The sequence below is a fragment of the Sarcophilus harrisii genome, chromosome 2, assembly GCF_902635505.1.
Source record: "Sarcophilus harrisii chromosome 2, mSarHar1.11, whole genome shotgun sequence".
Taxonomy (NCBI): Eukaryota; Metazoa; Chordata; class Mammalia; order Dasyuromorphia; family Dasyuridae; genus Sarcophilus; species Sarcophilus harrisii.
The window spans coordinates 232516223-232529310 of NC_045427.1; the positions used below are offsets into that span (position 1 = coordinate 232516223).

At 34.6% G+C, this 13088-nt stretch overlaps 1 protein-coding gene across 1 annotated transcript in view; it reads left to right on the forward strand.

Moving 5' to 3' along the window:
* Nucleotides 1-13088, forward strand: part of CASS4 (Cas scaffold protein family member 4) — a 59883-nt gene that overhangs the window by 40860 nt on the left and 5935 nt on the right. Inside the window, exons 3-6 of the mRNA XM_012539683.3 lie at nt 1595-1693; nt 2793-2864; nt 8864-10231; nt 12954-13028. Coding sequence (XP_012395137.1) covers nt 1595-1693; nt 2793-2864; nt 8864-10231; nt 12954-13028 — 1614 coding nt within the window. The remainder of the gene's footprint in view (nt 1-1594; nt 1694-2792; nt 2865-8863; nt 10232-12953; nt 13029-13088) is intronic.

Below are 13088 nucleotides of genomic sequence, written 5' to 3' on the forward strand. Positions count from 1 at the left end.
TTTGTTTTCCAAATTTTTTCTTCCCCCCATTTTTACTTCCCCTTCTCCCCAAGATAGCAAATAATCTGATATAGGTTAACCATGTACACTAATTGCTACAATTTCAGTGTAAGCATTTAAACCTTAGAAATTGGTAAATGTTACAAATAAGGGCTTAGTTCATTTTTTGTTGTTGATTATCTAAATTTACAATGATGAAGAAGATGAAGACCAAACACAAAAGTATGTCGTGAGTATATTTTTCCTTCAGACAGCTAGCTGGGAAACATTTACTAGCAACCCCCTGAACATATTTCATCTAAAGTATATAGATCCACTAATGGTGAGAGCAGTGGTATACATACAGTAGATTCTTAGTGTTAGTTGAATTCATTTAAATTTAATTCTCTAACCCTTTCCTCTTCTGCCATATATGCACAATAATCTCATCCTAATTTGACTATTTTAAAATCTGGATTTTCATAGAAATGTTGAATCAATCTTGCTCATTGACAATTCAATTAATCGATTGATCATATGGTTGTGATTTTTACAAAGGAGGAAAAAAATCCCAGAGAGGGGAAGTAACTAAACCCAAGTCACATGACAAGGTACTGAAACAACAGAGACTAAAAACCAGATTTCCTGACTCTTGGACTAGGTTCTTTTTCACTAAATCACACATCCTCAATATTGGTTTACATAAAACAAGATGCAACTGAGAAAGATTTAAATCTTTCAGTTAATTTTCAATTTCAATAAAACAATCATTCATAATTTTGAAAAATTTACTACTGTCTACTTTGGGAATTAAGGACAATCTAGACACTCAGAAATTTCAAAAAGCCCAACAAAAAAATTCATCATCCCTAGTGGGAATATCTTGAGAACTCAAGCAAAAACATTTCTAGGAGCTCTGAATTACTTTTTTGTAACATGTATTCTTGTAGCTTAAGCCCACTTTCCTACTGAAATCTGTATATAGTGATGGGGCAGTGTGTCACATGCTTTAGGGGACATATTTCATACCAATTATTCTTACTCTAACACCTTTGGCTAATTGATATCAAATGATCAACATGGAGGAAAGCTTAATATTAGGACCTTATGTGCTATGTTGTATTAGAAAACTACCATAACCAACATCTATGGGCTTCTTTGAATCCAGATAGAAAGATATACCTTCTGGTGCCCTCACTTATCAGTGTGACTGAAAGTTAGAGTACTTCAGAACATGTACTGCCTTTGTAAGAGGAGTTGATAAGGTTTTGCTAGTCATGTGTTTAATGAATTAATGAATAAATAGGGGATATAAGGCAAATATTTACTATCCTACTTATGTAAATGAAGAAACAGAAGCTCAGAAATAACTATCTTATTTAATAGTCCTAAAATTCACAGGAATAATAAATATCATAGAACTATTAAGTATTAAAATAAATATTTTAATCTAAGACATGATTCCAACTAGTACTCTTTCCATTACACTACCATCTCTCTACTTTATTTGGTTACACACTAGAATAATCTTTATCAATTAGAAATTAATTTTGAATATGTATTTTAATATCCAAAGTTTTTTTTTAATCATTTTCTCCTTCTTCTTCATTACCAGGACCTTTTTACACTTCCCAAACCAATCTCAGTATCAACTTATAATTCACAAGTTTATGATGTTCCATCCCCACAAAACCAAGGTCGCTTGATTCCTAAGGTGAGGCTATCTTCTTTTTTTTAAAATATTCTTTTTTTAAATTATAGCTTTTTATTTATAAGATATATGCATGGCAATTTTTCAGCATTGACAATTACAAAACCCTTTGTTCCAATTTTTTCCTTCCTTCTCCCCACCCCTTCTCCCAATTTTTCCCTTCCTTCTCCCCACCCCCTCCCTCAAATGGCAGGTTGACCAATACATGTTAAACATGTTAAAACATAAGTTAAATACAATATATATATATATAACATGTCCATACAGTTATTTTGCTGTACAAAAAGAATCGGACTTTGAAATAGTGTACAATTAGCCTGTGAAGGAAATTAAAAACGTAGGCAGACAAAAATAGAGGGATTCATTATATTTAGTTTCCAGTTTCTGGCCACTACAAAGAGGGCTGCCACAAACATTTGTGCACATACAGGTCCCTTTCCCTTCTTTAAAATCTCTTTGGGATATAAGCCCAGTAGCAACACTGCTGGATCAAAGAGTATGCACAGTTTGATAACTTTTTGAGCATAGTTCCAAATTGCTCTCCAGAATGGCTGGATGTGTTCACAATTCCACCAACAATGTATCAGTGTCCCTGTTGTCCCACATCCCCTCCAACATTCCGCATTATCTTTCCCTGTCATTCTAGCCAGTCTGACAGGTGTGTAGTAGTATCTCTGAGCTGTCTTACTTTGCATTTCTCTGATTAATGATGACTTGGAGCATCTTTTCAAATGGCTAGAAATGGTTTCAATTTCATCATCTGAGAATTGTCTGTTCATATCCTTTGACCATTTATCAATTGGAGAATGGCTTGATTTCTTATAAATTAGAGTCAATTCTCTATATATTTTGGAAATGAGGCCTTTATCAGAATCTTTGACTGTAAAAATGTTTTTTCCAGTTTATTGCTTCCCTTCTAATCTTGTCTGCATTAGTTTTGTTTGTACAAAAATTTTTCAATTTGATATAATAAAAATTGGAACAAAAGGTTTTGCAGTTGTCAATGATGAAAAATTACCCATGTATATATCTTGTAAATAAAAAGCTATAATAAAAAAAAGATTAGTGATCATCTTGCTCTTCTCTGTTAAATTTATCTTAGGAACAGAAGCAACAAGTGTATGACATTCCAGCCAACTCTGAAAAGGGAGGAAACCAAGTTTCCAAAAGCCATGTGAGTATGATATAGATAATTATATAAATATTTTAAAATAGTTTTATGAAGTTATTAAAAAGCTTTAAAGCACCAGAAGTTATATTAGATTGACTCCAAAAGAAGGAGGCAACTATACCAGGGCAATAAGAATTGTATTTGAAATCAAACCAGTTAGGTTCAACTCATGGAATTACAAGTCTCAGAATTAAAAGGGTGATCTGGTTCAGAAATGATTGCTGTAAAAACAAAAGGCATCAAGAAATCTGAAAAACAAATACAGAGAGAAATGATTGATTGTGGTGGTGCATCTCTATAATCTCTGATACTTGGGAGGCTAAGGTTGGTGGTTTACTTGAACTCAAGCACTGAGAACAATATTAGGGATAAAGCCTACTGAATTTCTACATTTAGTACCATAACAGTATGAGGAACTAAGACCACCACTCTAACTAAGAAAGGGTAAACTGGGCCAGGCTGGAGAAAGAACAAGTCAAAATTTCTTACCAATCAGCAATGAGACTGGTCCTTAGCTGCACTTCCACACTGGCCAAGTTAAGAGAATAGGTCTAGATCTAGAGGCAGATAAGATAGATAGATGGATATGAACAGAAAAAGAGAGAGAAAGAGAGAGAGAGAGAGAGAGAGACAGAGAGAGAGACAGAGAGAGAGAGACAGAGAGAGAGAAAGAGAGAATATACATAAAGTATGAAAATCTTGTAGGGGAAACAACCACTCAACATTAGAATGTGTGATAGAGTCATAGAGGAGAGAAAAGCTGGATATACTTTAGATTTTTAAGAAATAGATCTTAAAAGGTTAAAAGAAAGGAAAGATGGCCTTTGACTGAAAATACTACAAGAGAAGTCAGCTCAGGAATGAGGGGAAGCACTCATAAATGAAATTCTGAAGACATAAAAAGAAACAACTCCAGTGAAAAAGAAAAGAAAAAGTTGTGTAAAAATACCAATATTGATGCTTAGTGAACTTATTAACCAATTTAGATTTTTTAAAAGCACACACAGAAAATTGAAGAAAGGACAACAGAAAAAAGTTAATAAAGGAGAAGGAGTAAAGTGAGACATGATCCTACAGAGTTCCAGTAATGCCAAAACTCATAATAGGCTGAGTTTGGCAAAGAAATCTAAATATAACAAAAAGGGTGAAATATTTTTTGTCTTGTTTTCTTCTCTTTTAAAGGGGAAAAAAAGGAAGATTAAAGAAAGAATGGGATCACTGTTCTATAGTACATCTTATACTCACTCACCTTTGCATTGAGGTGACTCAATATCAAAATACATGTTGCTTTAATATGGAGGAAAATTGATTATATTTTAATAGACAGAAAATAACCCATAAGCTCTTTGTAGAGTCAGGGCATTGATTTGTTAGAAGAACAATAAAAATTAATGCAAAACTAGGATAAAAAATAAAAATGAAAAAGGATATAATATCTAATTAAAACAATTCTGGTTTCACCTACTTAAACATATTATTAAAGCCAACAAATGGGACACTGGTAGAAGAAAGGGCATTGACAGTAATTATAACAATTTCATATAGAAGCTTATCTAATGTAAATCATAGTCAGCAAATAATCTGATACTTACATAAATGTAAATTTCATAATGAAGAAAACAAAAGCACATACAAACCACCTTAATCAACAAACACTTGACTTGACAAAGCAAAGAGCCAAGTTTAGAATATAAAATTGCTTTTAAAAGCTTAAGAAAAAAAGTGGAAGATTATAAGCAGCACCTTATAAAATAGCAATAAGTAGATGAAAAAATATTTTAAATAAACTTTTTGGAAAGACAGCCAACAAAATTCTTTTTTTCACATCGAGGACAATGGAAGTAGTATACTTATACTCAAATCTTATAGTCTCAAATACCATTGGAAAAAAAAAGAGGGAAGAAAAGCAGTTGTACCAGCTGAACAAAGATTTACTCTAGAGGTTAAAGATTTACTCTGGAAGTTAAAGATTTTGAAGGTTCTAAGGAATTAATTTCTAAGAGATCTGAAGAAGACTCCAAAGATGGACTTTGTTAGTCTTAGACTTTGTTTACAAAACAAGATGACAGAGAGAACATCAATAACTACTTATCCATAAACCTAGTTTCTATTCTTTACAATTTTTTAAGATAATTATATGTACATCAAAAAGCACAGTCAGGTTTTTGCAAGTGATATTCCACTATAAACTACATCTTTACCATCATATAATTAACAGAAAGATCTCCTCTGATAAACTAATGGAAGAACATGAGCAAGAGTCACAAATAATGAGTATGCATAACTAAATCTTGACCTTCATGACTGGCAGGAATATCCACATGAATGAGATCTGTCAGTCAGTCAATGAGCATTTTTTAAGTATCTGCTGTTTACCAGGCACTATGTAAAGTGCTAAAGATAAAATGAAAGTCAAAAACAATCTCTACTCTAAAGGAACTCATAGTCTATAGCTAGCTAGCTAGATGATACATCTAAGTTATAAGAATCTTGAGGGGGAAGTAATCACTCAATGTTAGAATTTGTAAAAACAAATGGGTGAAACATCATGAAAACAATTACATTTAAACCAGATATATACAAGATAAATTGGTGATAATCAATAAAAGCATTATAATTAGGATTAAGAGGGAATGTAAAAGCTTTTTAGAGAAAGTGGAATTTTAGCTGGAACTAGAAGTTAGGGAGTCCAGGAGACTGAGATGAAGAAGGAGAATATTCTAGGTATAAGGGACAATCAATGAAAATATCCACAGTCTAGAGATGGAGTCATGTAGGAGCAAAAGAAAGGAAAGCAGTGTCTCTGGATTGAGTACACAAAGCAAATAAGGTGTGACAAGACTAGAAATGTAAGAGGGGGCAGGTTGTAAAGGACTTTGAATGCCAAATACGGGATTTTAAATTTCATCCTGGAGATGACAGGGAACCACGGAAGTTTTTTGATTGTGAGTAACACAGATTTGTGATTAATAAGATCAATTTGATAGCTGAATGGAAATGAACTAGATCAGGAAGAGACTTGAGGCAGAAAAACCACATATTTATTAAAGCATGCTATTATAAGATAGCTGCTGACAGGCTTTGTAATTATTATTGGCTCTATAAATCTATATCTTTTGGCAATACCTAAGTTGAAGCAAAAATTCATGGTCAGGTGCTCTTATACCTGTTTGTTCCATACAACTGTTAAAATCAAGAAATGGGAAGAAAGTGCTTTATAAACCTTGAATGGGAGCCATTGTTATTATTTTAGACTGTTGCAACATTTTAGCTTTTAGTTTAGTATAGGCAAAAGAGCAAAAAATTTAGGAAAGGAGAACTGGGAGAGACTGTCAGTCTTACTCCTGGCACATAGAAACTATCTAGTAAATGCTTTTAATAGATGTGCAGATTTAGACATACCAGCTTAGGTAGTTATCTGCACATCAATCAAGGAGCATTTATTAGTCACCTTATATTTTTCAGGCAGTGTTTTGGGCAACGAGAATACAAAGAAAAAAAATGAAAAGTCCTTGATCACAAGAAGCTTACATTCTAGCAAGAGAAACAATATGTACATGTAGAAGAATAGACAAAATAAATAATATAAATACAATATAATTTGGGAGGGAGAGCACTAGCATCTAGGGGGACAAGAAAAGGCTTCATAGAAAAGAAGGTGCTTACATTAAATTTTGAATAAAGAGAAGGATTCTTTGAAGCAGATATAAGGAAAAAGCATATTCAAGTCATAGAGGATAGCCTGTGTAAACAAAGGGATGATGGAAAATGGAGTACTACTATGTTTAAAAATCTGGCTTTGTTAGGTTGTGAAGTATGAGAAGGGTAGTAATACTCAGTAAAGAGCCTGGAAAGATAGGCTATTGCCAAGCTACAAAGAGCTTTAAAATTTACCCAAATTATCCTAGAAGCAATAGTTACTACTCAGAGGAATGACATGGTTAGACTGTCACTTAAGGGAAATCATTTTGATGGCTACATGGGGATGACTGGAGTGAAGAGATACTTGAAGCAGAGTGACCAATTAGGAAACCATAATGGAATTCATATTTGTCAAGGCAGTTAGGTGGTATAGTGGACAGAACACTGACTCCCATTAGAGTCAAGAAGACCCGAGTTCAAATTTGGCCCCAGACACTAGTTCTGTGACCTTGGGCAGTCACTTACTCAATTGTTTCCTTACACCACTACCCCCCTATGAAAAAAAATTGTCTTATCATTTCATGTTATTTCACAGTAAAACTGTGAGGTTCAAAAGAGATATTGAGTTATTGCATAATTAAGTGATCAGTCAAGAAACATTACTACATAAAGATTCTGTGTTAAGCACTGGGAATCTTAAAAAAGGGCAAAAAACATCCCTGCTCTCAAAGATCTCATCTTCTAATGGAGAAGATAACAAATAATAAATAACATTCATACACACACACACACACACACACACACACAGATATACAGGGTAAATTGGAAATAATCACAGAGTGAAGGCACCAGCAATAAACAGAATAAGAAAATAATTGGTAAAAGATAAGACTGTAGGGTAGCTAGTTGATGCAGTGGATAGAGCACCAGCTCTGAAGTCAGAAGGATCTGGGTTCAAATCTTCCTCAGACACTTAACACTTACTGCTGTGAGACCCTGAGCAAGTTACTTAACCCCAATTGCCTCAAGAAAAAAAAAAAAAAAAAAGATAGTACTTTAGCTGAGATTTGAAGGAAGCCAGGGAAGCCATAAGGAAAAAATGAATGAAAGAGGGCATTCCAGGTCTGAGGAGAGTCAATGAAAATTCCCTAATCAGAAGAAATCAAAGTTATCTAGTCACAAGAAAGAATTCTCTAAATCACTACTGATTAGAGAAATGCAAATTAAAACAACTCTGAGGTAACACTTTAATTTTAATCAAGGTAACCACTTGATTAGATTGACTAATATGGCAAAAAAAGAAAAAAAAATGCTGGACATTGGAAAAAATATGGGAAAACTAGGGCATTAATGTCCTGGTGATGGAGTTGTGAACTATTCCAACCATTCTAAAGAGCTATTTGGAACTAGGTCAAAAGAGCTTTAAAACTGGGCATACCCTTTGATCCAATATAACTTCTAGATCTATATTCCAAAGACATCAAAAAAAATGTACAAAATAATTTATAGAAGTTCTTTTTTGTGGTGGCTAAGATTTAGAAATCCAGGGGATGCCCATCAAAAAAACAGCTAAACAAGTTGTGATATAGGATTGCAATGGAGTATTATGGTACTATATGAAATGACAAGAAGGATGATTTCAGAAAAATGTTGAAAAGACTTATATGAGCTGATACAAAGTGAAGTGAACAGAACCAGGAGAATATTATACAGCAATATTGTTCAATGAAGAACTGTGAATGACTTAGTTATTCGCAACAATACAATGATTCAATACAATGATCCCAAAGGACTAATGAAGCAGAGTCCTTCCACCAGAGAAAGAACTAATATTGTTCGAATACAGACTGAAGCATGCCATTTTTCATTCTCTTTCTTTTATTCAAGTATTCTGATACAAAATGACTAATATGGAAATGTTTTACATGATTACACATATATGATCTATATGTGATTGCTTACCATCTCAGGAAGAAGAGAAGGGAGGGAAGAAGGGAGTACAGAATTTGAAATTCAAAACTTAAAAAAAACCCCAAATGTTAAAAACTGTTTTAACATGTAATTGGGGGAAAATAAGATATATGTTAACTTTGGGGGGAAAAAAGTAAGCAGGCTGGAGAACACTAAAGAAAAAGTAAAACATCTGACAATTACCACAAATAATTTTTCACTTGTTTGCTCAATAAACATTAAATTGGGCCTAGCCAAAGCGAAAGAAAGAAAGAAAGAAAGAATGAGAGAGAGAGAGAGAAGAAAATGCCCTAGTCAGGAGATGGAATATATTATAAAAGACACAATTAGCTTTTGTTTATGGGAGGTATTCTTGTTATTAAATCTTTATTGGGTTCTTTCTTGCATAGGTTTATGATGTACCCCCTCCAACTGCAAGAGTCGTTTCTATGCCCTGCTTTGTTTCTCCATCAACAAAATCTGTTAAAAAAGGCTGCTATAATACTTTGCCCAGTCCTCAGAAGCCTGAATGGATTTATGACACCCCAGTGTCTCCAGAAAAAACAGATTTGAGAAAAGCATCCCCATCAAATTCCCCAGAACAGAAGGTGCTCTATGATATCCCACCTCCCAGGTGTATATCAACCTTAGAAAATTCACCAAATGATAAATCAAAGACACTCCAACCACAAAATGATAACCAGTACAGAAATATATGCCCAGTTCAGAAAAAAATCAGTGCCCCAGAAATACCTGTATATGCATTTCCACCCTCGCGAGATGTACCACCCTTGAAACCTAGAATTGAATATGCTGTTCCCCCCAGTTTTCTGATTCCTCGGGTGGAGCAGCAGAACACAAAGCCCAATATTTATGACATTCCCAAAGGGAATGTTCCTCAGCTTGGAAAAGATCCTGAAAAGAAAAATGATGCTTCAGAAAACTGTGTTTATCGTGTTCCCTCTTGGCTACCAAGACATCCAAGATCAATATCCCCTGAGCTCTCCGAACAAGACAGATTATCCATTTCCAGTATAGATAGCAGAACTAGTATATCTTCTTGCTCCTCAGCTTCTACTGATCCCTCATCTATTTCCTCATCAGAAGAACCAGGCAAAGAGATTATGTTGGACCTGGATTTGGTCAAAGAGATGGTAACAGATCTACAGCACAGAGTAGCTAGCTCTATAGCAAGTCTAATGATCTTTGTGAGCAGTAAGTGGAGATTCAAAGAATACTTGGAAGCAAACATTGATGGGATCCATAGAGCTGCTAATCACATCAAGTCATCACTGGGAGAATTTCTGGATTTTGCCCAATTGGTCAGTGTGAATGCTAGCAATCTCACTGACAATAACCTTCAAGTCAGGATAAAAAAGCAACTACAGATTATTTCAGATTCCTACCAGATTCTCCTAGAAACAAGGGAAGCTCTGAATAACTGCAATTGGTCTCTGGACATTCTTATTACTGACAAACTTCAGAACAATCCTGATGATCTGGACAGATTTGTCATGGTGGCTCGGACAATTCCAGAAGACATCAAGCGCTTTGTCTCCATCATCATTGCAAATGGGAAGCTCCTTTTTAAACAGAACTATGATAAAGAAGAGATGAAAACAGATCATAAACTTGAAACATTCACTCAGGTCCCCAGAAGAAAAGATTTTGATTTGTACCAAGGGACTATTGCTCTTGGTAAACCAAGGGAAAGCAAATTTTCTTCTGAGCCATCAAGTAGGAATATGAGGAATGTCTGTGACCAAGATATATCACAGGTTAGTGAAATTTATTGAAATTTATTTTTAAAAAAGAAGAAACAGATAGCTTGGATTGTGACAACTAAATTGGATACAACTTAAAGAATCTCTTTTAGCAGAAAAAAAAAGGTGTAGTTTATTGTTTTAAGAGTAATAGGGAATTGGGTGGGGAGACACACGAATTAATAAAATGTGCTAGAAAATAAAATTGATAAAAATGGCACTAAACTAGAAAACTCAATAATATTTGTTTATTCATTCACAGGTTTTTATTAAATAACTACTAAAGGGGTAGCTGTAGCTAGTTGGTGTAGTAGATAGAGCACCAGCCCTGAAGTCAGGAGGACCTGAGTTCAAATCTGACCTCAGACACTTAATAACTGTGTGACCCTGGGCAGATCACTTAACCCCAATTGCCTCAGCTAAAAAAAAAAAAAAAAAAAAAAAAAATGGAAAAAAAGTCTCCAGTCTAAACAACTACTATATGCAAGGCTAGTAGCAATTGGGAATCAAAGATTACAAATGAAACAGTTCCTAAACTCAAAAATTTATAGATTACAAAAGAAACAGTTTCTAAACTCAAAATTTTATTGAGGGTGAGGGAATTATATGCATACAAATAAACAAATAAACCAATATAAAACATATACTATACAAACTAAATAAATATCTTCAACTTATCCTGTAAGTATCTTGCATATATAAAGTTTGCATTTGTCTTTCTCCATTAGACTGAAATCCTTGAGTTTTTCTTTTATATCCCCAGTGCTTAGCATAGTGCCTGACACATAGAAGCTTAATAAATGTTTATTGACTGACTAAATACAAAATTATTTCAGGTAGAGAGCCACCAGCACCTGGTGGGATGGGAGTAAAGAAAGTAAAGTCTCATGTAGAAGGTGGGATTTCAGCTAAGCCATGAAAGAAACTAGGGATTCTAAAAGGTGGAGGGTGAATGCAAACTGCATTTATGTAAGGAGAATAGCTTGTGCAAAAAATATTGAGGAAGGAGATGGAATGTCATGTATTGGAAGAAGGAAATAGGACTGCTTTCACAACAATGTGGAGTGCATGAGGGAAGTCCTGTGAAATCAGTGTGTAAAGATGGGTTGAAGTCAGGTCACAAAGGCCATTAAACATCATAAAGTTGAAGGCCATAAAATGTCAATCAAAAAGTTTATATTTGAATACAGAGGCAAAAGTGAGCCCCTGAAACTTCTTGAGTAGTGGAATAGGGTGCTAATCTTTGTGCTTGAGAAATATCGATTTGGCCACTGTGTGGAGGATGGATTGGAAAGGGGAAAGGCTTGAGGCAGGAAGAGTAATTAGGAGGATGTTATAGCAATCCAAGAGAGTGTTAATTAGGGTATGGACTAGGGGATGATCTTAGGAGTTGAGGGACAGGGAAAGATTTAGAGATATTTGTAAAGGTATTTGTCAAAAGTTGACAACAGATAACACATGAGTTTAAGAGAAAGTAAAGAGTAAAGGATTACTACAGGAGTGCCAACCTGAGTAATTGAAAGGATGGTGGTATCCTGGATGGAAATGGAGCAGCTTAAGAAGGATAGTAAGAAGTTGAGTTCTGTTGGACATGTTAAATTTGAGATGCCTATAAGAAATCCAGAAGTAGGTATCTAGTAGGCTGTTGGTGATGCAGAATAGAAGGTCAGGGGAGAAATTAATCGTGTATACATGGTTCTGGAAGTTAGATTTCTTTCTTAAGGACCAGGCCTTAAACCAAAACTAATCTGATTCTTTGGCCACCAAGAGGTCCTAGGCCAAGCCCCATTTGTTCATTGTTTGAGTTCTGATGGACTCAGATTGAATGTAAATAGCAATCATTTCTGCTTTGGGTAGAAACCCTAAGGTCTTCCCCTCTCAGATCCATCCATTTATTTATTTAGCTTTTTTTTTTTTTGGACTAGATGAAAGAGGAGATTCTTTGCCTCCATTGCTACCTAGCTTTAACTGAGATCTGTGGAAGACCTTAGTTTAAAAAGGCCAAGGTCTCTTATTGCATCTAAGGCCATCTCCAGTCGTCCTGATCTAAATCTATCCACTGGATTCAAATGGCTTAGGAAGGAAAAATGAGGCAGGGGACCTTGCATAGACCTCCCTCATTTCAATCCAACTCACTTGCATGTCATGTCATGGCATTCCCTCCCAGATATCATGTCCTGTTCCAGACGGAAAGACAAACAACCTTTGACAAGTGCAGTTGAAGGGCTAATGAGATTATTGAGATCGATGGTATAGAACCACAGAAGAGAAAGGGGAACAGTGTAGAAACATGAGGGATCCTCTGTATATGATGGACATATTTTTAACATTTAGGGAACAACAACAGATTTCTACTAAAAATTAATGGAATGCAAGTTCCTTTTATACATTGGCCATAGGTAACTTTAAAACAAGTGTAGCCTCTGACAATGTTTTGATCCTTTCTATATAAAAGTCCTAATTTCAATACAAAATTTACACATATTTCTAAAAATCTTCAGATTTATACAATATTGTTTAAAGAAAACTAAAAGAAAGGGCTAAAAGAAAAAAGAAAGGGCAAATACTACATTAAGCTATTAATTCCTCTATCTGAACAGCCTGTGATTTCTCCTAAAATAAGCTGAGTTCAGACAGTAAAAAGGTTGCATGAGAAGTATCTCAAGGTTCTAAAAATTTAAAGAGATTGTAACAGTTTTGAAATAAATGAATATTTTAAGGCATATTTGCATTTCAGAAGACAATGAACCTGGAAGATGTACAGAAACCATTTTTCAAACAAGTAGAAAAGAAAAAAGACTTTAAAGCAAAGGTACAGTATGATACTTATTTTTCCTGTCAATGTTTCTATCCTTGAACAACACTTCAAATG